Here is a 25,305-nt window from a genome sequence, read left to right on the forward strand (position 1 = left end):
GCTTATTAGCTTCCCCCCAACACGCTCCAGCTCATTTCATAGAGGGCATCGCTTTCCTTCCAATTACCCAGATTCACAGTCTTGGGGTCATTCGGTATTTCTTCATTCTCCTTTACCCCCCTATCCAATTAGTTACCAAGTCTTATTGATTTTACCTCAACCACATCCTGCACATCTGTACCCTTCTCTCTATTCATTCAGCCCCCACCCTGGTGCAAGTCCTCATCATCTTTCATGTAAGTGTGTATATTCATATATGTATGTATGTGTATATATGTGTGCATACATACATATGCACATGCATACATACCACTTTATACATACATACACATAACTTCTGTGCTATGTATATACATATATATGTGTGTGTATGTATATGCATTAGGGTCAAATTAGGAGGCATAACTTCCAGAACTAAGGAGGCATAATAATCTCTTCATACCCTGCTCTCATCACACATCATTTGAATTGTTGCATTCAGTTCTCAGTTGTGTACAGTTCAATGCCCTTAACTGGGCACTGCTATTTACAAAGGACATTTATTATGAACCAGGCCTAACTGAAGCCTATCTAAGGGTTCAGGCTAAGAACTGGAGTGAAATGAGACATTCATAGACCATCTAAGTCTTAAGAAAAAGGAAGATTATTTAACAGTGCCATAGAAAGAGTGTTTATCAGCACTGGTTCAGGTAAAAGCAGCCTCCCTCATCTCCATATGGAAATGCATCTGGTGCCAATGGTGTATTGACTAACACAGCAGTAGAAAATCAGTCAAGTCTGAGGGGCTTAGATTTCTCTAGGAGTGGGAATTTTATGCCTTAGGCAACCAGAAGCTGCATCAGTGGCTTAAGCTCTAGTCCCCTGGATCAATGGTGTCAAATAGAAACATGGGGGATGGAGTACTAAACTATACAAAAGGATCCCTATGGGCTGTTTATTGACTTAGAAAATCACATATTAACATCATCTGTTCTCTTGTATTTTTATTTTGCCAAATATTTTCCAGTTACATTTGTGTTGTGAAAACTGTGTGACAAACACCTCTGCCCTAGATCAGTGAAGTCTCAGGACACCTTCTCTGCCTTTTAGAGAAAAAGGTAGCCCAGACTATATGGCAGAGACGATGACAGATGTTGCTCCTGCCACAACCTTGATAAGCTAGACAGCATGCAAAGGAGGGCAGCTAGGATGGTGAAGAGCTTTGGGTCTATCATACAAGCATCATTTTAAAAAGCTGAGGATGTTTAGTCTGGAGAAGAGAAGATTCATGGGGGAAATGATAGCTGTGTTCAAATATTTGACGGGCTATTAAGTAGAAGAAAGATTATATTTGTTCTGTTTGGCCTCAGAGGGCAGAACTGGGTAAAAGCTGTGAAGAGGCAGGTTTGGGCTTGACTTTAGAAAGAATTTCCTAACAATTAGAGTTATCTCAAAGTAAAATGGGCTACCCCCAAAGTGGGGGGTTTTCCCTCCTTGAAGGTCTTCAGGCCAAGGCTAGAGAGAGGACCATTTGTCAGGCACATTGGAGTGGAAATTCCTTTTCTACATTGGTTGAATTAGGTGACTACTAAAGTCACTTCCAACTCTCAGAATTCTATGATATTTTCTCCTAAGAAAATGTAAGCTCCATGGGGCAGCTAGGTGGTGCAGTGGAGCGCCAGCCCTGGAGTCAGGAGGACCTGAGTTTAAATCTGACCTCAGACACATAACACTTCCTAGCTGTGTGACCCTGGGCAAGTCACTTAACCCTATTGCCTACCCCCCCAAAAAAAATGTAAGCTCCTTGATGGCAGGGACTGCTTTTATCTTTGGATTCCCAGGGTCTAGCCTGGACCCGGGCACAAAGTAGACACTTTTGATTTATTGATTTACACAATTCTTTGTAAAGTTTAAGGTAACTTATGAACAAAGTGATACATGAATGGCAACTGTGATTTTTTTTTTCCTTCTTGTATAGGCAAATGTCAGCCTCTTTAACTGGTGAAGATAGTCCCAACTTGCAGAAGCATGTAAACTTTACTTTGTAGTTTGGTGTTTTATTTGGAGGGGCTATCTAAATACACATCCACAATACATGCATGCATACATGTATATAGACACATACATGTATATGTTATATATACATTATATATATGCATTAGTCTTATACATATATGTGTGTATATACATATATATGCATCATATACATATATATATGCATTATTCTTAAAGAAGTCACATCTGGAAACTGCCTTGTGAACTAGAAGCCAAAAAAAAACCTGTATTATCTTCCCAGTGCTGTCAGTGACAGTATTCATGCTCAAGAGATTCCACTTTGCTAAGCATGTTGCCATAGTAAGGTTTTCTTTTATACAATCATAATCATACTCAACGTGTGTCATTAGAGTATGTACCCAAGGAATTTATTTTTTTAAGGTGGCCATTTATTGAATACTCAATTATAAAGGACATTATTTCTATTCATCAAACTAAAGAAACTAAAATTTAGAAAAGTTTGATTTTTTTAAATTAAAAACTAAATACTTAAATGTGACACTCAATAGCAAATTTATTTTTGAGCAGAATAGGTCTCTATACATCCTGTATGTATAGTTTTACAATTTGGATACAAAATATAAGATTCTCATATGAAAGAACTCTGCACATATGTAAAATAGTACTTGTTTAGTGGAATTTCAGACTTCTGGTAACCTCAGCTATCTAAAATATAGCCATGAATCTAAAAGTGAAAAAGAGTTTTGAGATGTAGCTGCCTCAAAGCCCATACATTCCTTCTTTTCCTTGGAAATGACAAAGAACAAAAATACCCAACAGGGAGCTGAGACTCAAGATGAGATGGCACAATGGACAGGGAGGTAGACCTGGGATCAGGAAAACCCAAGTTTAAATCCAGTTACTAGCCCTGTGACTCTCCTACTGCCCAAGGTTATTATGACAATAAAATGAGATAATATTTGTAAAGCATTTTGCAAACAGTGCTACATATGTGCTAGTAGTGGAAATTCAGGAATCTTTTTTGTATATTCTGCCTCACATATGGAAATGCCATTTTTGTGAATCAACAGGACAGGGAGCAAAGATACATTTGTCCTACACAGATACTGCTTTCAGTGAGCTTATAATCTAATGGGGGTAAGAATTGTGATACAAAGGAGAGCAAAATCAGTGAGGAGATAGAACTTTCACCAAGGATGGAGGAAGTAGGGCAGGAAAGATCAGGTAAAGCTTCATGAAAGATATAGCAATCTAATTTAACCCATCAAGGGTGGAGGAACTTCAACCAACTGGAGTTTGAGGAAAGGAGACATAACCTACATATATTTAAGACAAAGAAGTGAGAGGGGGCAGAACAAGAATGGGGGACAGAACATAACCCAGTTAGTCTAGAACGTAGACAATGTGAAGGTGAGCACAGTATTGGTTGGATTATAAAGGGAGGGGCATGAGTGTCAGAGGCAGATTAGACTTCATTCAGTTGACAGTGGCAGCCCCTGAAGATTTTTTTAATTGAAGAGTGGCATGACCATAGAAGTGCATTAATACAGTCAAATAGGTAGTGGATTAAAGAGGGCATAGAATGCTCATAGGAAGACCAGAGAAAGGGCTCTTAAAATAGTCTAGGAGAAAAAGGGGCATGGCTTGAGCTAACTTGGTTGGTAATGGTCATCCAACCTCCTTTCCAGTGACAAGGACCTCATTAGTTATTGCAGCAATCCATGTCACTATGAGATAGCTTTAAATGTTAGAAAAGTCCAAATTTGTTTTCTGTCATACTCCAGAGCAATGCAGAATAACTCACATTTATTCTTCAAATATTCAATGATACCTATCCCATCACTCTTTAAGCCTTCTCTTCACAAAATTAAACATCACCAGTTCCTTCAATCATACCTTTAATATTGTTGCTTCAAAATCCTTCACTATTCTAGTCGTCTCCTATGTATTATCCAGTGGTTTTTCAAGGTCCTTCTTAAAAATGTGGGTCTCAAGTGGCTTGGGAGCTCAGCTGGCTGTGGGTGTGGGTGGGTCCAGGAGAGGTGCCCCAGGCCGGGCACGCATTGTGCCACCGCCACCTGGACTCTGCGTAGCTAGGGCAACGAGGCATGCGGGCCCGGGAAGTTGAAGAAGCCCTAACTCGGAGAGAGACGGAGGACGGATGCTGCAGCCGCCAAGAAGCTGGACTTTGTAGGGCATGTGGTATGTGGGAACTGAATTGAAAGTTTCTTCACCTGAATTGAGAGGCTTTATAACATTCAGCAACCAGCCTGCCTCACATTATCTGCTGTGAGTGAAACCTGGCCCAAGAAGCAGAATTCCTTTATTGGCTTGCAAATGTATAAGGATGCATTAAGAAAAGAATCATGAATAAATACTGTAAACTCCAAAAGACTGGGGAAGGATCCTTTGGAAAAGCTATTCTTGTTAAATCTAGGGAAGATTATAAACAATATGTTATTAAGGAAATTAACATCTCAAAGATGTCTAGTAAAGAAAGAGAAGAATAAAGGAGAGAAGTTGAAGTGTTGGCAAACATGAGGCATCCAAATATTGTCCTATATAGGGAATCATTTGAAGGTCAAATAAAATTTGCAAAAGAGTACACAAGAACTCATCAACTAAATGATGGTCTCTGTGTAATTTAGTTATGACTATACCTTCATTACTGTGGGGGAATAATGCATATCATTGCAATGCCAGTATTATATGGAGCCTGATGGCTGGGTTGACTCTTTGATACCATCCATATCCCCACTTAGGTCCATACTGCCTGAGGACTGTGTTGGTAATCTGTGGAAGGAATAGCATGCTGATGAAAATAAACTATTCATTCAAATTGTTCTTAACCCTTTAAGTTCTGTTAAGCGTCACCTCTGAGAGAAAACTCTGAGCCTCTGGAAAAAAGTTGAGAGATCTATCCACTCATTGGTATCCTTACATCTGAAATTATAAGATTTAACTACATTGAGTATCTTCTTGATGGAGTTTAAAATGCTGTAGAGATAGTATTAGAAAAATTTAGGCCAGAGATTGTGCAATCTCTTCTCTGTATATCTTAATAAGAGGCTAGATAACCTTGTATTAATAATAAATTAAAAAAAAACTTGAAGACAGACAACACCATACAGGATAAAAAACAAATAAGCAGACAAAGCAATTGATGTCAAAAGCATATTAAAGAACCAGGAATGCCCAACAAACAAACCTAGAAGAAGAGAATGATTCCACATTGTGCATAATCAAGGAAAATCACCATTTTATTTTATTCTGAGCCTAACCCTTACCCCCTGCCCCACATACACAGAGCTTTAGTATGTACACAGCAGAACACAAGAGGATTGCATCTGAAAGCACTGATATCCATTCCATACTTCTTGCTTTTTTAAAAACAGAATAAATTGAATGTTATTTTCAAAACTTTAAAAAAAAATGTGGGCCTCAGTAAATCTAAGTTTAGTTGTATAAAGGAGAAGGAAATAGTAAAAAATAAACTCTTTGGAAATGTTGGTTCCTATGACTTAAAAATAACAATAGTATTTGTGTAACTCCTTAAGGTTTGCAAAGCACTTTACATATGTTTGTCTCATTTGATCCTAATAACATCCCTGAGATGTAGCTGTTCTTATTAGCCCATTTTACGGAAGAGGAAACCAAGAAGTTACTTAACCAGGGTCATATAGCCTTACTTACAATTAGTTAATTATCTGAGGCAAAATTGAGCTTAGATTTTCTTGCTTTGATGATGGATATGACTCTAGTATTCACTGTAAAAGAATGGCTCCTTGGGTTTACATGCCTCTCCCAGGGCATAAGGGAAGGTCTGTGGTTTCTCAGTGCGAGAGAAAGGAAGATCATGTTACAGAAATTATGCAAGAGTTCTTCATTGGACAAAATGTTCAAGATACTTTCTCACCTCTGCCAGTCCTGATTTTGTGTAGGTTTTAAAATTTTCATGGAAGAGTCTTCTTATATTCCTGTTAAAATGTTTCATTTTTATCAATTAATATTTCCAGTAACACAGGTGGTATCCTTTGCACTGCTAAAGTTGTGATGTTCTTATTTTGGTACATTTTATATATTCTGTATTCTTGTATCTTAAGTATAATTACATTTTTAACACCATATTTTATCTATATACTGCTTTAGATTCACCTCATGTGTTGTTTTATGCAAAACGTATAGGTGACCTTGAATTCTTATAATTATATAGCTTTCCCCAGAGTCAAATTAAAAAGTCTTTGTTGATGGCTCTCCCAGAGGGTGAAGAAAGAGGGGCATAGGAGGAATCTAGGTGATGTAAAACCAAAAATTATCAATGAATAGAAATGAAAGAGAATAATCGTCATTAAATTTTTTCTCTAAAAATTATGAAGGTCTTTCCAGTTTTATGAATAAAAGCATATTCTCCATGCAAACTATTTGATTTGTTGAGGATTACAATGTTCTTGTAAAGTAAAAATGGTGCTAGAAGGAACTTTTAGGCCTTATTAATAATAGCAAAGGAAAAGAACATATTAGAATAGAACACACTTATCACATGTGCCATATGCAGAGTTGAGGAACTTGACTGTAACCAAATGAACGTATACTAAACCAGATTGTTGTGAGGCTCAAGTTTTTATAGAAAACACTACTATAGATCCTCCTAGAAAAAGTTCTGTTAAAATTTTACATGTTAACTCTTAAGTTTTTGTGGATATGTGCATATGATTTCATGATAAGTCATGATATCCTACATATCTATCTGAATAATATCTTTGTATGCTATTTAAAGTAAATCTCTATGTGTTAGCCCTCACCTTCTGTACATAAGGTAGAAATGAAGAAAAAGACCAGTGAAGTTTTAACTATACTATACCTCTAGGTTCTGTGACTTGCTACCTTAAACCATAGTTTATGCTAACATATATGCTAACGTATTTTGGCTCTTTAGTCAGAATTGCTGAGAAATTATACTTAGAGGTAATCAGGAAATAAGCATTTCTTCCTGTTGTGTTAGGGAAAGGGATTCTAGTCTTCCTGAGCCTGCACGAATCCTACTCTAAGTAGATTTGCCTCACTATCTCATTTCTTTTTTTCCAGGTAATTGAAGGAAAGCTGGCCCCTTTCTTGGGAAAGGTCATTAAATTTGCCACCTCACATGTGTACAGCTGCAGCCTGTGTAGCCAAAAGGGCTTCATCTGCGAAATCTGTAACAATGGAGAGATCCTTTACCCTTTTGAAGATATTTCAACAAGCAGGTACAAAACATCTTGTCTTACAAAATGATGGTCAAATGTCATGTAAAAGTTTCAGGTCATCCACATTTCGATTTCTTCTGGCTGCAGTGAGACAAGGTTTGCTGAAATACTTTATCTTCATCTTTAGCCTACATGTGTTCTATTGGATATTGGGTATTGTTTCATCCTCTGATTTCTTGCCGTGATTTCTAGCCCTGATATCAAAATGAGATAACCACATTAAATGATATTTCCCATAAAATTATTTTTAAGATAATTGGATTCATTTTTAATAGTGAAGAACTTGGTGACACAATCTTACCACCTTTCTAGACCCAGGTGAAATACAGGAGCAAATCCACCATTGAAGAAATAGAATAGGGGCAGCTAGGTGGCGCAGTGGATAGAGCACTGGCTCTGAAGTCAGGAGGACCTGAGTTCAAATCCAGCCTCGGACCAAACACTTGACATTTAGTAGCTGTGTGACCCTGGTCAAGTCACTTAACCCCAGCTGCCTAAAACAAAAACAAAAACAAAAAAAAAAAGAAATAGAGTAAACCATCCATCCAGTCAAGGCTAGAAATGTATGAGCTTTGGAAAAAATAAAAGGAAAAAGATTTGAATGAACAGCTACACGATGTATTTTGTTCTTTACCATATTGTCCCATAGATGCAGCACAGTACAACAAGGAAAGTTTGAGGGGCACAATACAAGTTGCTGTGGATTTGTTTTTTTCTTACTAAAGTAACATATGTGGCAACATAATGATGCTAACTACTAGGTGAGAGCTTTTTCCCCCAATACATACTAGCAAGGCTATTATTACTCTTTTGTTGAATCACATAATAATCCTTATTATCTTTCCTTTCATCCTCCAAAGCATGAGATAAATACATTTTGCATGCACATGTGTATGTATATATTCCCAAATTTACTCTGGAGTTCAATAATGCAACACAGTGGTTCAAAACAGAAAGTGAGGTATATAATGAGAAGGAGCTAAAGCATATATAATGTAGCTAGAATGTAAAGGCTGACTGAAGGCTATCCTGACCACTTCCTAAACTGATGAATCTTCGTAAACAGCCTTTCATATAGGCTCAACCACTCCCATCTTACACCAGCACCCCACTTGCCACATCTCAGGTACAGGTGTCTTCAAATGAACAGTTGCCCCATGAGCACTATGTCTGGCCCCTTATCTTGTGACCTGTGGTAATGGCCAAACTGGCCATGGCCTGGCTTGACCCAACAATTCTGGTCAAAAACACTCTGTTTGCAGCATCATTAAAAGGAATGTCATCAGCACAAAACCTGTTGACTCAAAGAAAAGGAAGCTTAAAACAGCACGAAAGACTTTACAGGTATTGAATATCCTCTCATCCTCCCCCTTTTCAGATACTTCTCTCTAGATCCAATTTCTTTAAGCTTTAAGAATGTTTGAGTCTGAAGGAGTCTCGCCAACCCTTCCTGGAATTCTGAGTTAATAATACTTTCCAAGAACTATTGGAGCTCCCTTGTTGTGCAGCTTCCAATCAAATATTGGGAGTGGTTTAAAAAATGTAGTTTAAGAACATAAGGAAATAAAAGCACCACTTTAAAAAAGAAAAGAAAGAAAGAAAACTTTCCTCAAGAAGACAGAATTGAAATTTGTCTCTGTATACAAGAGCTAGTGGAATAATAAAAATTAATATAGTTTTCATTTTTATTATTCCACTAGCTCTTGTATTCTTGGAAGAATTGATAAAAACAGCACTATATAAATTCTTTGGAATGAGAAAATTAACTGAATCACAAATTTTTCACCATTTGTACTTGAGTTGTCTGAATTCAGCATTTCAGATCATTAGAAATGAACTTAAAATCTTTTCAGCAGCATAGCTGAAATATGATTGAAATTCATTAAACCATCTTTTACCAAGAAAGTGTTAAAATTTCCAAAAATATTTGATGAATAGCTTTTTTTTTTTTTTTGGCAAGGCAACCAGGGTTAAGTGACTTGCTCAGGGTCACACAGGCTTTTTAACAGACTCTGGAGCCCTTATTTGTGCTTCATGTCATTGGAGCATACTCATGGGTAGCCTATTATATTGGGTTAGAGTTCTACTAGGTATGTCATGTACCCTGTAATTCAGTTACTAAACACCTTCTTTTTCAGGAGAATTAGTAACTGTATTAGTTTCATTAATTTTTTATTTATAATTATTATAAATCTTCAAAATAGCTCCTCAACCATGCCCCTGATCACCATAGTTAAAAATCACATTTAGAAGGGACTACTAAAAACTCTACCTTTAAAATTGTCAATAATGTGGTTTTTTCCTCAAGAAGGTTAAATACAAGTACATTGCTAGTATGAAGAGGGAGCAATAATATATTTCAAGATTTGTAAGTAAAATTAAATATTTGAATCTTGAGATATGGGTCAGCTACTCAGCCCCAAGATTATCTTACCTTGACCTAACCTAAAGTAGAACCCTCTCTCTAGAGGCTAAAAACCACATTACAAATTTAGGAAGGAAATAAATAATCTGCTAAGAATTAATAATAAAATCTTAAATCCAAAAGGGATACAAACTGAATATTTTTGACTTGATTAAAGATACAGACACACTAAATTTAAGGCTTATTCATGAGAAAGGTAGTTATATCAGGTTGAATAGTTAAAAAAAAAGGAAGAACACATAGAAATCAAGATGACACAGAATTGAGGTCCTTAAAGTCATCTTGTTGCTAAGCCTGCATCCCAAAATTTCTACAGTTACTTTTCTCCTCCTAAAGACTTCTTTCTGTTTATACGAGGGCTATACTTTCCATCCCTATGATGCTGCCATTCCAGGAGCCCTGATGCCTAGCACTTCACCTAATACAACAGCAGTTCTCCTTCAGAAAAACTTGGAGAATATGCTCTGCAACTGATTCCATTCCATTCCATCCTATCTTGGTTGCCTGTATTTCCGTATTTTATATGACCCTTAAATCACATTTGCAAATATGGAAGACAATATAATTCACAACTGTCAAACACTTTGTAATGCCCTCAGTTGGATTTGAATACATGTATGCTTCTTAGCACAATGTATGATAAAATGGAAGGAGTATTAGATTTGTAGTCAGAGGACCTGGGTTCAAACCTCATCTCTACTACTTTTCTACCTGAGTGATCTTTTACTTGACCTCCTGAGACCTCATTTGCTTGTTTTTCTTTATCTTTATTTTTTTCCTCCAATGGTTGGAGGGACAGGGGACAGGAAGAAGAGAGAGGATAGTGATAGGTTTGCCAGAATAGGAAAAAGAAGAAAAAGGTCATTGAAGCATTTTTTGAATGTACAGAATAATAATCACTAGCACTTTACTATCTCATCTAATCCTTACAACAAAGCTATGAAGTAGGTACTATTATTATCCCTACTTCACAGATGAGGAAACTAATGCTGAAAAGCGTAACTTACTCAGGGTCGTACAGCTAGCAAGTGTCCACCGCAGGATTTGAACTCAGATCGTGCTCACTCCACTTCAGTACAAGTTATACTCAACAGACAGTCTTAGTTGTGTGCATAATTTTTTTTTTCTGATCTACATCATATATGGAAACAATGACTTTATTTGGTGTTAAGTTCAGAATTTTTTTTAAATGTGTTTAAAGACTGCTGGCCAGTGTTAGGGATTTGGCTAGTCACAATGGAGCAGAATTTTTCTCTGTACAAAACTAAATGGCCCTTTATATGCTTGTACCAAAAACCTCAGACTCATTAGCAACATACTCTTGCCTTAACTAATTGAAGCAACCCAAGATAACACCACACCCGGTATATACACATTTAAAGGATATTTCTACACATGTCAGTTGAATATAGACATTTTGATATGTGGGGAAAGTGGCCAAAACTAGTTATGGAAATGTGTGATTAGACTTGTCTTATAAAACGAGACTTACGTTCTCTCACACTCCCTCAGTTTCTACCATACTGCTCTTCCCTTTTTTTGTTGTTCCTATTTTTTTTACTGTGGTGCTAAGCTTACAAGCGGGAGAGCCTCCCAGATAATCGAGCATCAAACCACATTGTCCTCATCCATCCAAAATCCCTGAAATAGCAACTGAATCCAAAAATGTTGAAACTTCTCCTGGAACTTATCTGACCTTGAAATTGGGCTGCCCAGACATTCTGCACCATACTGTAATCTACCCTACCTGCCCTGCCCTGCCCATGAGTACCATGATAATGAGCCTGCTGGAGCATGGACTTTGTTCTTTGTCTTGGCACCGTCTGTCTTTATTTAAGCTCTCAGTACAGTATGAGAGCTAGCAAATGGCCAATTGTAGTAAAACCATGTAGAGATCAGGTTCAGAATAGAAACTGCCTTTCCTTCCATAGGTCTAAGAGGTATCATTCACTCTCCCTCTCCTACAGCTAAAACGATAAAGTAGCAGTAGAGAGATTTTCCTCTCTGGGAAGTTCTCTACACCGATAAAGTAAGTTATAGGCGCCCCTCTCTATCCCTGTTCCTGTAGACCTGGGCCCAGTCACCAGTGGCCCAGCACGTTACCCTCGGACTTTTCACCTTCATTATTGATTTTTCAACCAGTGGCCAGGAGATGGAGAAAGAGTAGAGGAAGGTACACAAATGGTTTGGCGTAAGAGTGTTGTTACTTGATGGGATATTTCTAGAACTATTAAACTCTAAACTTGCCACAAACTCTATGAAAAAGCCTTAATGTTTTGGGACAAGCTGCTTTGTGCAGTTGTGTTTTGAAGGATCAGCCCAGGTTCAGGCAAGTAATTTTTAGAAAGAAAAGGGGGTTGGAGGGAGGAAGCGTGAGAGACCCTGCTTAAAAGCTGGTCTTTTTCTTCTTTGGTCCCCTTGTTTGCACAGCCTTCATTTTTGTCAATCCTTGGGCAAACAGAGTGAATACCTGGATTATGCCCTCATCTGGGCTTGAATACACATACATTACATACCCTTCCCTCACTAATCAGCATGACACATTCCTTTGTTAGTAAATGGTTCCAAAACAAATACAATCAGTGCACCTAATTAGCAGGTTTGTGGGCTGTGCTCGGCAGTCTTGTTACATCCTGTTCAACAATAGAGAACAACAGCCTCCGCTCTGTCAGACTTAAGGGAAAGGAGAGCTCACCCAAAGTTATAAGCTTTTTTTAATGATATTTCCTTTCTGTGGCTTTTCTTGGGAGACAGCCACTCAGTGCATATTGTAATGAGGTGCAGGAGTCTAAAAGCTGCAAAAGGAAAAATTGGTTCATCTTTATAAGTATCTTTCCTGCCTTACCACTTTTTTCTTCCATTTGTGCATTCTCCTCTCTTTTCATACCACTTTCTTTGAGAAGTATAGGGGAAGAACGCTAAATTCTTCTGCAGTCAGGCCTGGCATCAAGGCCCATGTCGATATTTCCTGGCTCTGTGTGCGACCTTGTACAAGTCACTTATCCCCTCAGAAAAGCCTCAGCTTCATCATCTCTAAAACTGACATCATAATGATACTAGTACTTTCTGACTCACAGGGTTGTTTGGAGGAAAGTACTTTGTGAATTCTAGCATGCTATATAATGTTGTTATTGATTGTTAAGCTTGCTATGTACTCACGGGCTTTTGCTGTGTGTAGTTACTATGTTTAAGGACTCAAAGTATATCCAACTGCATGTAACAGTAGGCCATATCAGAACAGATTTCTACTGTACTTAGACTAGGGCTGACCCCAACTATGTTTGGTCTGGTGTTACCTATTAGCAGTGAAGGATCTACTTTGGACAGTATCTTAAAATGCTAGCTGGTTTGGGTTTTTCGTTTGTCTCACAGCTTAAATTTGGCCTGTGAAACATGACCTTGGCCTGGTAAACCATTGATGGATATGTCAGAGTGGTTTAGAATGTTTGCTGATATAGTTGATGTTAATAAGTCCTTCAAGACCAGTGTGACCCTTTATGCCATTATCATTTGCTAAATAAGATACATTTATCAAACAGTTCTGCATATTGATGCTGCCACTGCATTTCTTAGAGTTTTAAAGTACTTTGTTATTTTAATAAAAGGATATCATCTTCCTGAACATATCAGTCTTCCATTTGAATTAAACATCTTTATGCTTAGATACACATGTTATTTGTTGTCCTTGAGTCATTTCAGTCATGTCCAATTCTTTGTGACCCCTTTTGGGGTTTTGACAAAGGCACTGGAATGGTTTGCCATTTATTTCTCCAGATCATTTTACAGATGAGGAAACTGAGGCAAACAGGGTTAAATAACTTGTCCAAGGTCACATAGCTAGTAAGCATCTGAGATCCAATTTGAACTCAGGAAGATGAGTCTTCCTGACTGTAGGCCCAGCATTTTATTTACTATACCACCTAACTGCCCTTAGATACACATAAGCTTGTTTTTATTTTTGGAGGTAAAATATTCAACTGTAAACTTTATCTTCCAATAATTTCTGAATCATAAACTGCTTAATTTCATTTGAGTTTTTGATTGGTTTTTAATTATTCCTGCCCTTAAGCCAGACATGCTAGAGTTTATATAAAACAATATTTTATGTTTGCACAACATTCAAATGGCCACACATAACTGAGGACATATACATATACATATTTGTCATATACAAAGTGCTGTGATATTCAAAATTACTTATTAAAGAATGCCTGCTTAGATATCCATTGCAAAGGCAACCCAGGAGTTCTTAATACAAGATCTGTTCTTGGAGTTGTGTTATGGCTACAGATATGATACCACAACTGTATCATTTAACATTGGTTGTTTACAAAACTACTTCACAGACATTTGAGTACATCCATAGCTCTGAAGCATTGAGATTATAGCACAGCAACGATTGTGACTCATTCATTCAACAAGTATTAGTTGAGTACTTACTATAAACAAAGTCCCTGTCAGATACTAGATTTTTATTTACCAAAACAGTAAATTCTTTTTCAGGGACTTTGTCCTTTTTCTTCTTTGTACCCCCAGGACCTAAAATAGTGCCTTACAGAGTAAATATTTTTTAAATTAAATCAAACTATCTAGTATTTTGCATTTGTTTTGCACCTAATTTGTTTCATGAAAACACATTCTAATTGTCCACCATGCCACTATCTCAAAAGTAAATGGCAGCTGGTTAAAGTCTTCAAGTAAATAGGTGTGTCTTCAGTAATTTTTAACAGGTTTAAATGAAATTGTTATATCCAGAGAGGTTACGATTGAATAGAGTAAGACCTACAGTTCACAAAACTACCACTTACTGATACTTTATAACTATAGAGATCATGAAAATTTTGACATACTTTAGGTACAGATTTTATACCAAATACCTAGATACCAGAGGTTATTTACAAACTTAGACCAGTTATTTCAAACATATGTTTTGTTGGTACAAAAGCATCATGCCCAAAATTCAAGCTTAGCTGAGCAATATTTAATAATTAAATTATCATAACATCATTTAGGTCATCTTTTGGTGTATGCTTTTTCCCCTTATGAGACTGTAAATAAGTAACTTGACTACACAATAGGAAAGAGAATGAGTATTTACTTTTCCATACAAAAAATATTGACTTTTCAGACTGAGCTCTATGTTCTGAAATGAATAGTTTAATGTTTTAGAATTAGAAAAAGTCACTGTTTGACAAAAATTGCTGGAAAAACTGAAAAGCCTGGTTTACTCCTTCCTTGAAATGAATTCAAGAAAAACAATTCATTGATTGTGTGTGTATATGTGTGTAATTAAATAATATTGATTAAGTATCTTAGGATAAATTAGTGTAAAAACTTGAGATGCCTCCCTTCTAAGGAGCTAATAATTCTTGAAGGGGCAAATCTATTTAAAGTCATATATTAGCTAATGGATATATGTAAATTTTTAAGCATTCAAAGATATGAGAGTATAATAGTAGCTATTCATAATAGAGAAACTTGGAAATCAAAAATATGAAACTGTCGAACAAACTAAGACCTGTTTTATTTTTATTTTTCTTAAAGACTAATACAATTGATCAAGCACTAGCCAACTGATTAAGAGGAAAATCAAATAATCAAAATTAAAAATGAATAGAGTGAATCCATACGCAAAAATAGACAAGAAATAGAGAATTATCAGAAAGTCTTATATTCAGTTATATGCCAGGAAAACAGAGGTTTTTTTTAAATGATGAATATCCACAAAAATATGAAATAGCCAAATTAACAAATAAGAAAGAGAGATCTAAAACAACCCAATCTCAGGAAAAATAAAATGAGCAACCTATAAATGAATTATTTATAGGGAAATAAATAAAATTATTTATAAGTAAAATATAGATTTTATTATTTTAAAATATATAAAAATGTCTATTTTTATAGGGGAAAAAAGTCTAAACCAAATGAGTTTACAAGTGAATTCTATCAAAGTTTAATGAATGATTAATACTAGCTGCAGACCATATAAAATACTTGGGAATCTATCTGCCAAGATAAACCCAGGAACTATGTGAACACAATTACAAAACACTTCACACAAATAAAGTCAGATCTAAACAACTGGAGAAATATTAGTTGTTCATGGATAAGCCAAGCCAATATAATAAAAATGACAGCCTTGCGTAAATTAATTTACTCATTCGGGGCCATACCAATCAAACTACCGAAAGAATATTTTATAGAACTAGAAAAAATAGTAACAAAATTCATCTGGCAGAAAAACCGATCAAGAATATCAAGAGAATCAATGAAAAAAAAATGTGAAGGAAGATGGCCTATCAGTACATGATCTCAAACTGTATTATAAAACAGTAATCATCAAAGCACTGTTACTAGCTGAGAAATAAGACTAGTAGATCAGTGGAATAGATTAGGTACACAATACCCAGTAATAAATGACCATAGTAATCTAGCATTTGACAAACCCAAAGATCTGAGCTTTTGGAACAAGAACTCACTATTTGACAAAAATTGCTGGAAAAACTGAAAAGCAGTTTGGCAGAAATTAAGCATAGACCAACATCTCACACCATATACCAAGATAGGATCAAAGTGGGCACATGGTTTTGACATAAAGGGTGATATCATAAACAAATCAAGGGAACGTGGAAAATTTTGCCTCTCACATCTATAAGCAAGGGAAGAATTTATGACCAAACACAAGAGAGCATTACAGGATGTAAAATGGACAATTTTTGTTTCATTTGTTTCAACAAAAAGGTTTTGCATAAACAAAACTAGTTCAACCAAGGTGAAAAACATTTTACAGCGAGTTTCTCTGATAAAGGCCTTCTTTCTCAAATATATAGAGAACTAAGTCAAATTTAGAAGAAAACAAGACGTTCCCTAATTGATAAATGATCAAAGGAGATGAAGGATATGAATAGGCAATTTTCAGCAGAAGAAATCAAAGCTGTAGTAATGTGAAAAAGTGCTCTAAGTCATTATTGATTAGAGAAATGCAAATTAAAACAACTCTGAGGTACCACCTCATGCTTATCAGATTGACTAATAGGACAGAAAAGGAAAATGGCAAATGTTGGAGGGAATGTGGAAAAATTGGGACACTAATGGATTGTTGATGGAGTTGTGAACTGGTCCACCCATTCTGGAGAGCAATTTGGAACTATGACCAAAAGGGCTATAAAAGTACACACTCTTTGACACAGCAATACCTCTACTAGGTCTCTACCCTAAAGAGATCAAAGAAAAAAGGAAAATAACCTTTATATACAAAAATATTCATGTGTCAGCTCTTTTTGTGATGGCAAACAGTTGGAAATTGAGAGGATACCCACTAATTTGGAAATGGTTGAATAAGTTGTGGTATATAGTTGTGATAAAATACTGTTGTACTATAAGAAATGACGAACAGGATGCTTTCGGAAAGACTTATGTGAACTGATGTAAAGTGAAGTGAACAAAACTAGAACGTTGTACACAATGACAGAAATATCATACATTGATTAACTGTGAATGACTTAGGTATTTTCAGCAATACAATGATCTAAGACAATTCTAAAGGACTTAAAATGATGAAAAATACTATCCACCTGCAGAGAAAGAACTGATGGAGTCTGAATGCAGGTTGAAGCATACATACTTCTTTAACTTTACTTCTTTTTCTTGTGGGGTGGGTTTTTTAATCTGGTTTTTTTTTTTGCAATGTGGCTAATATGAAAATATCTTTTGAATGACTTCACATGTATAATCCATATCAAATTGCTTGCCTTCTCAAAGAAGGGCAAGGGGAGGGAGGGAGAGAATTTGAGACTCAAAATTTTCAAAAAACATGTTAAAAATTGTTTTAACATGTAATTGAGAAATATTTAATGAACTAAATAAAAATATATTAGGGGAAATTTTAAAGAATAATAATACATCTGCTACATTAATCATTCTCAAAAAAACCAGACAAGGAACTGTATGCTTTCAAGACAAATATGGGCCTGATACTCAAATTAGAGAAAAACAAAGAAGAGAAATAGAACTATAGACAATCTCACAGATGAGTATTGATATAAAATTCTTAAATAAAATCCTTACAAGGAGTCAGCAGTAGTGTATCCAAAAAATAACTTACCATGATCAAGTGATACAAAGATTCAGGGATGGTTCAACATTAGGAAGTCAAATAGCATAATTAATCATGTAGACAAAAAAAAATTAAAAATCATATGATCTTAATAAATGCAAGACAAACTCTTTGATGAGATATAACACTCATTTATATTCACCATAAAAACAAATATGTAGAAAGAGTCCTTAGCATGGTCAAAAACACATTTCTAAAACCAACAGCCATCAATATTTGCAATAGAGAAATACTAGAAGCTTTCCTAGGATAAATGTGTAAAACAAAGATGCCTCTCTCCCCAGTATTATTTGACACAGTTCTAGAAATGCTAGCTATCACAATTAAGACAAAAGAACAAAACTAAAGATATAAAATCAGCAAAGAAGAGATGCAATTTTCCTTATTTGTAGATTACATGATATACTTGGATAATCCAAAATAATCAGTGAAGAAATTAATTGAGATAATAGTTTCAGTGAAGTAGCTAGAGACAAAGTCCACAAAACCATCAACATCTCTATAGAATATTAGTATTTATTAAGTGCTTACTATGTGCTAGGAACTGTGCTGTGTTAGCAATACAAATAGAACCAAAAAGAAAGATATCCCCTGCCCTTGAGGAGCTTGCATTCTAACAGAGAAGACAGCACATAAAATAAAGCTGAAAAGTAGGGGGAGGGAGATATCCTGATGGGGGCATGGTAAAGAAAGAAGTTCAGAAAGTAAGAAGTGGGACCCAGAGAGGAATGGAGCAAATATGGTGTACCTAGGGGTCCTTCCTTAGAATGAAAATTCTCATGAGAGAAAGGGGCCACAGGGGCAGAGGAATCTTCCAGGATGAAAATGATACTAGATATAATGGAGAAAGAAGTTCAGAGAATCTGGAGCAGGGCCTCAGAAAGGGAAGAAATTAGAGTAAGAGGAATTCCATTCAAACTACAAAATGCAAAAAATATCTGGGAATTGACATACCAAAACACATGCATAATTTGTGTAAATTTACAAAAAACTCTTGTTGTTTTGTTTTTGTTTTTGACACTTCCGTAGGGTTAAGTGACTTGCCCAGGGTCACACAGCTAGTAAGTGTTATGTGTCTGAGGCCAGATTTGAATTCAGGTCCTCCTGAATCCAAGCCGGTGCCCTATCCACTGCGCCACCTTGCTGCCCCCAAACAACTCTTTATAGAAAACCAAAAGACTTAGATAATTGTAGAAATAGTCACTGTTCATTATTGGGACTAATTGCCAGTATAATAAAATTGGTTATGCTACCTAAATTTATGTACAGATTTAGTGTCCTATCAACCATATTGCCAATGGGATACTTAATAGAATTAAACAAAACAAGAATACTTCACTTGTAGAATTTCAGGAGAATGACTGGAGGAAAAAAACAAACCTCTGAATGCAGGGGATGTAGAGTTCACAGACCTCAAACAATACTTAAAGCAGTGGTTATCAAAACTATGTGGTACTGGATTTTTTTTTACATGATTTATTAGTGGAGTAGACTTGGTAAGCAAGAATCAGAAGACATTAGCTATTATTTGATAAACTCAAGACTATAAATTACTAGGGAAATTCATTTCATTTTAAAATAAGAACTGCTAAGAAAACTAAAAACCAATTGGGAAGAAACTAGGTTTTGGCTAGCATTTTATAACATGTGCCACAATTAAGTTTAGAAAAATAATAACCGTCATACGGGGCTGTCATACAGATTTGTTTACAGAGGGAGGTTTGTGTTAACTGTCATTGTCCCTAGAAATTACAAATAGGTACTTTCAAAGAAATCTGGATTTATTGATGCAGATTTTGCAAGGAAATAGAAATTTAGCAACAAATACCTAAAAAGACAAGATCAGCTAGCCAGAATTATACACCAAGAAACTTGCTTATCTTTCATAAATAACAGATGATGAATCCTCATACTGCAAATAAAAATCTGGGAAGACAAGACGCAGTAATATACCATTGTCCGTGCTGTGAATTGATCTGTCCTGGTTACTGATTTGGAATTATGTTAAGAAAAGTGACTGGTGTATATGGGGTGTTCAGGGAGGTAGAAAGGATTGCTGAGCCCTTTTCAGGGCCGCTCATCCACCTTTGGCCATCTCTCACCCATTTCTCACCTGTGGCTCCAAGAAGCCATGTAGCATGTGCAACAGCCACACCCAACTAAAACCGTCTCAGCAGACAGGCTAACCCAGGTTGAGGGTAACTGATGGACCTCAAGCCCATCAGTGAGTTAGGGTGTGAAGCATGTGAAGACTTCCACCGGCAGAATGGGTAGACAAGAACAATTCTTTTCCAAAAGCCACTGAGGAAGCTGAAGCAGGCACTGTGGAGTGCCTAGAGCAGACCTGCACAACCTGTGGCCTGCTAAAGGATTTCCTCTACATTCTTCATGGGCCGCCCAGAATTCTTTGGCGTTCCACAAGCGGCTCATGGGCCACCGGGTATGCAGACCTGGCTGAAAGCTTGATCAGTCGTCAAAGATGCCTAGACCATCCACTACAACCTGGGTCATCACCAGTCGTTCTGACTTTTTTGTCTTGCCCCACTGGACTTCTGATAACTCTGAAAGAAAGAGTGAAGCTGATGACTTTGCCAGCTCTGCCTCACTTAAACCCCGTGCATGAACAAGCAAGTGAAGACATCACCCATGATGTCATTGGTCCTCTTCAAAAATAAAGGGTGAAAAAGAACAACAACAAATGTGCCTAAACTTCATCCCCACTGCTGGGCACCTTCTCCAAGGTCAAAGAAAGAAACAAAAGCCCACCACGGATCAAAATGCTCCTAGCCTAGTCTGTGCCCCCGCTTATCCTCTTTCATCTCCTTGCCCTCATACCCTCCGATAATGGGGCTCTTCTTTCCTGGACCTCTACACCAGGTCAGCCTGGATTCAGCTTTGAGGAGCCTGGCTTCTAACAAGAGGGGCTAGAATTTTTTTTCTCATCCTCTTTCTCATTATGCCCCTACTCCAGTGCACTGGTGGAAATCACTTAAGGCTTGGCATTTGATTCATGTCTAGGGTCTTTCCAAAGAGAAGAGTGAAAAAAGTATTCTGGGTATATACTATGAATGAGGTCTGGGACGACTATTTACTTCCTCTACAAAATCCTAAATACCACCTCAGTTTAATTGCAGAGACTTGTGTCACCTTGCAGACCCCACCCCCAGCAGTAGATAATGAAGAGGGAATCTTTCATGGTGACATATTCCTGTATCTCCCTTTTCTCCCCCTGGCCACATAGCAGTCCAGTCTCCTAATAATTATATTGTGAAAGAAGATGCCTACATACATATTTGGTATTCTTTAGGGATGTATGGAAAGATTCTGACCTCTGCAAAGACTGTTACCCCCCAGGGTACTGCTGTGCACAGTTACAAAAGCTTATAAAGTAGTTTTGCTGATGAGAAATATTGAAACTTAACTAATTAGTTAGATAGTTCAGTTGATTAGATCATGGTACTCATCAGGACAAGTTAAAATGAAGAGACTGGATCTCCTGTAGAATGTCAATCTCCAGATTGTAGACACTGTGTCATTCTTTGTCTTTGTCTTTGTCTTTCCAAATCTAGCACAGTACCCTACACATGGTAGGCCCTTAATAAATGTTTGTCGAATTGAACTGGCTGGTTAATTTTGCAAAAAAGGAAAACCCTGTTGCATGAAGCCAACCGGCTGTCTCACAAATCTGTATCACCAATGGCCATGAATGGGACTACTAGAGGAGGGGATTTAACATGAAATGTGAACCATTACCAAAAAAATTAAAATAAAGTTACTCCTGACAGGGCATTAGGGAGTGGCCTTTAGAAAGAATGGAGAAGAAAGAAAAAAAATGAGAAAGTCCTAAGGAAACCAGACTAGGGAACTGGAAAGAGTATGTTCATTAGTTTAAAGTTGTATTGTCTTAGATCTCTTCAAGTGACACCTTAACACATGGTAACATATAACCATTTGGTTGATATTACTTGTACATTAGGGGCAAGACCTATGTGCACTTATGTTCCAGAAGCCAAACAATGGGACCAAATTGTTGTTTACCTTTTGAGATGTCTTAGTTGCTTGTCTAGTTTTTAGCAAGAACTTCTGGGTGACATCATTACACTGAACAAGAAACAGAAGGAAAGCTTCTTATAGATTAACTTACATAAGGGTCTTTGACCATGTTAGTAGCAACTAGGGCTCTGTTACTGAGTTTGCCAATGTTAACACTCCTCCTAATATGACTCATACTTCACATTTCTATACTTCACTTTTTTCCTGGCATTTTCTGATGCTTCACAAAAATGCCATAAAGAATTTTGCTGTATACACAGACATATATACTATAGAGTAAACTAGTACTAAGGTTACCTTTCAAAAATTAACTAACATCTAAAATTTATTTTCCATTAAAAATATAGTGAAAACACCCTTATTGTATTCCATTTGAATAATGGAAAATAAAATGTACCTGTACCTCTGACCTTTCTGTCCCCTTCTTAATAAAGGAAAATTACAAATAGCAACTGTTTAAGATTTTATTTTAAAATATTAGCATAGTTCAGATTTTTTTTTATCATTTCACTCAGGTTCATTTATGAAATCAGCATCACCATTTGGTTGAAACTATCTAAAAGCTGGATTTTACTATAATGAATTACAGTATGTAAATTTACAGAGCAATGTCACAGGAGATGGCGTTAGGTCCCTTGGGTTCAAAAATCATTTCTAGACAGAATGACTCTTCAATATGTATGTCCATATCTAGTCTTCTTCCTGAACTCCATTCCCATGACACCCACTCGCTACTGAACATCTACAACCAGTTTTCAAACTCAACATGTACAAAATTGAACTCATTATTTTTTCCTCGATTCTTCCCTCTTGCTAGCTTTCTTATTTCTGTTGAAGACATCACTATTCTCATCACCCAGGCTTGGTATCATCTTCATTTCTTCTCTCTTCCTCATCATCTAATTAAATGTCAAGTCTTGACAATTATACTTCCACAGTATTTTTCTTATCTTCCCCCTTCTTAGGCCCTTATCACTTCTCACCTGTACTGTTGCAGGAACCTCCTAATTGGTCTCCCTGTCTCTACATTCTCCCCTCTCTAATTCACTCTCTGCAGAGATAAGGATAAAGATTGGACCTGTGATTTTACTGACATTGGAAACTCCTAAGGAAGCATCCTCTGCCAATTAAAAGTTGGCACTTTCTCTGTAACTTATAGTCCCAGAGTTTCTCGGAGCACTGAGAGGTGAAGCACCTTGCCTGGGATCAGTATGTGGCAGTGGCAGGGCTTGAAAACTGTTATTCCAGAAGGAAAAGTTTGACTACGTCTAATGTATCACCCAGTCCAAATCCTGGTAGCTATCTAATGATCCCTGGGATGTACTCCTTGCTTCCTTAGTGAGGTCAATGACTGGCTTACATTCTTCTTCTCCACCACAAAGTTGCCCTCGTACTAGAGGACTTCAGCTCATGTATTGATGCTTCCTCCAGTGCCCTGACCTCCCAGCTCCTCAACCTATTTCATTCTCATGACTTCTTTTACTCTACTTCATCCACACACAGAGATGGCCATGCCCTTGATCTGATAATCACCTACAAGGGACCAACCACATCCATGTTCACAATCTCTGAAATTCCTCTACCTAATCATAATCTTTTATCATTCCATCTGTATGCCTTATGTCTCCAAATCCTGTTTTTCATCCTCATCATGGCCTCCAATCCTTCCACCCCTCAGTTCTTTCACAGGTCATCACAAGCCTTCACCCCTGCACTAGCTACACTGGTCTGCCTTTCCTATCCACTAAGCTTTACACTCTCTATATTCAAATCCTCCTTGTCCTGTCCCAGATCACAGTGTGTCAAAACTTGGGTTACTATCACCTTGGATTACTATCACCACCCTCCTGTTTTCCTGTTTACATGCAGCAGAATGGAACTGGAAGAAATCACGAAACCATGCTGATTTGGTCAAATCTTAACTGGTCCCTCATTGTAGCAAAGCAATCCTTTAAACCTAGCCAATCACTTCTCTACCCTGCTCACCACAGAATGTCTTTCAAACATTCTTGTCTCTTCTCAGGCCCCCTACACAAGCCTGCAGCCACACATCACCAGTTCCCTTTTGGACATCTCAAACTGGATGACTTGTAAGCATCTCAAGCTCAGCATGTCCAAAACAGAATTCATTAGCTTTCTTCCTAAATTCTCCCCTCTTCAAAACTTCCTTATTTCTATCAAGAGGACCACCATCTTCCCAATCAATGAGACCTGCAACTCTTCTCACTCCACATATCCAATCTGTTGTCATCTTGTTTACTTTCACAATACCTCTCCTATATACCCTCTTCTATCCACTCATACAGTCATCACTGTGGTACAGCCACTTGTCATCTCATGATAGGACCATTGTAAAAACCTTCTGATTGGTCTTTCTGCCTCAAGTATTTCCCCACTCCAATCTGTCCTCCACTCAGCTTCCAGGGTGGTTTTCCTAAAACACAGATCCCCTATTCAGTAAACTAGTGACTCTATTACCTCTGGGATCAAATGTAAAATGCTCTCTTTGGCATTTAAAGCCCTTCACAACCTAGTCTTTTCCTGCTTTTTTAGATTTCTTATACTTTACTCCCCTCAAAGTACTCAACAGTCCATCCACACTGGCCTACCTGCTGTTCCTTGGACAGGTTGCCCTATCTTCCAACTTTGTGCCTTTTCACTGGCTTTCTCCCCATACCTGGAATTTTCTCCTTCTTCACTTCTGTCTCCAGGCTTTCCTGGACCCTCTAACTGCTGTACCTGAAGGTATTCTAGGAGCATACCATCTATTTGCATTATCTATATCATGTGTGTACTACTTAGTTCTTGGTACACTGTCTCCCCTATTAGAATGTGAGCTCTTTGAGAGCAGGAGTCATGTTTTTTCCTTTCTTTGTAACCAGCGTGTTTAGCACATTGTCTGGTAGATACTAGATGCATAAGAAATGCTTGTTACTAACCAGCTGTCACTGTCCATGAAGCTAGCCTCCAGGGGACCCCTCTTACCTAAAGGATAAAACACAAACCCCTCTTCTCTTTAGACTCTAGTCTGTCTTTTGGGCTTAGTGCACATTACTATCCTTCATGCATCCTCTGTCCTACCCAAATTGTCCTACCTACTGTTCCCCATGCAGAACATAGGATTTCCCATCTCCACATCTTTGCTCAAGTTATTTTGTATGTCTGGAATGTGTTCCCTCCATGCCTTTGCATCTGTTTTTTTTTCTCCACTTTTCATGTTCAAGTTTTTCCCTTAATAGAAACCATGCTCCTTGAGGGCAGATGCTACTTTGTTTTTATCTCCCTAGTGCCTAAGATGATGCTTAGCTCTTTGAGAGCAGGAACCGTGTAGACATTTGTATAGGAAACATTAGTGCTTATTAAGTGAATGGATGAATGAATTGGCATGGTGCAAATGGAAAATTTCTGGAATCAAATGAGCCTGTCCAGTTAAGGAAATTATATTCAGGGTTGGGAGTAAGATAAAGTCTTGG

General features: G+C 37.2%; 1 protein-coding gene across 2 annotated transcripts in view; it reads left to right on the forward strand.

Annotated features, from left to right (window-relative positions):
* The window catches only part of PLEKHM3 (pleckstrin homology domain containing M3), a 210,109-nt gene that overhangs the window by 164,944 nt on the left and 19,860 nt on the right, over positions 1 to 25,305 (forward strand). For both annotated transcript variants that reach the window (XM_027873652.1, XM_027873653.1), the window contains exon 7: positions 7,081 to 7,238. In XM_027873652.1, the coding sequence (XP_027729453.1) occupies positions 7,081 to 7,238 (158 nt within the window). The remainder of the gene's footprint in view (positions 1 to 7,080; positions 7,239 to 25,305) is intronic.

This window comes from Vombatus ursinus, unplaced genomic scaffold (assembly GCF_900497805.2).
Source record: "Vombatus ursinus unplaced genomic scaffold, bare-nosed wombat genome assembly UNPS02014802.1, whole genome shotgun sequence".
NCBI lineage: Eukaryota > Metazoa > Chordata > Mammalia > Diprotodontia > Vombatidae > Vombatus > Vombatus ursinus.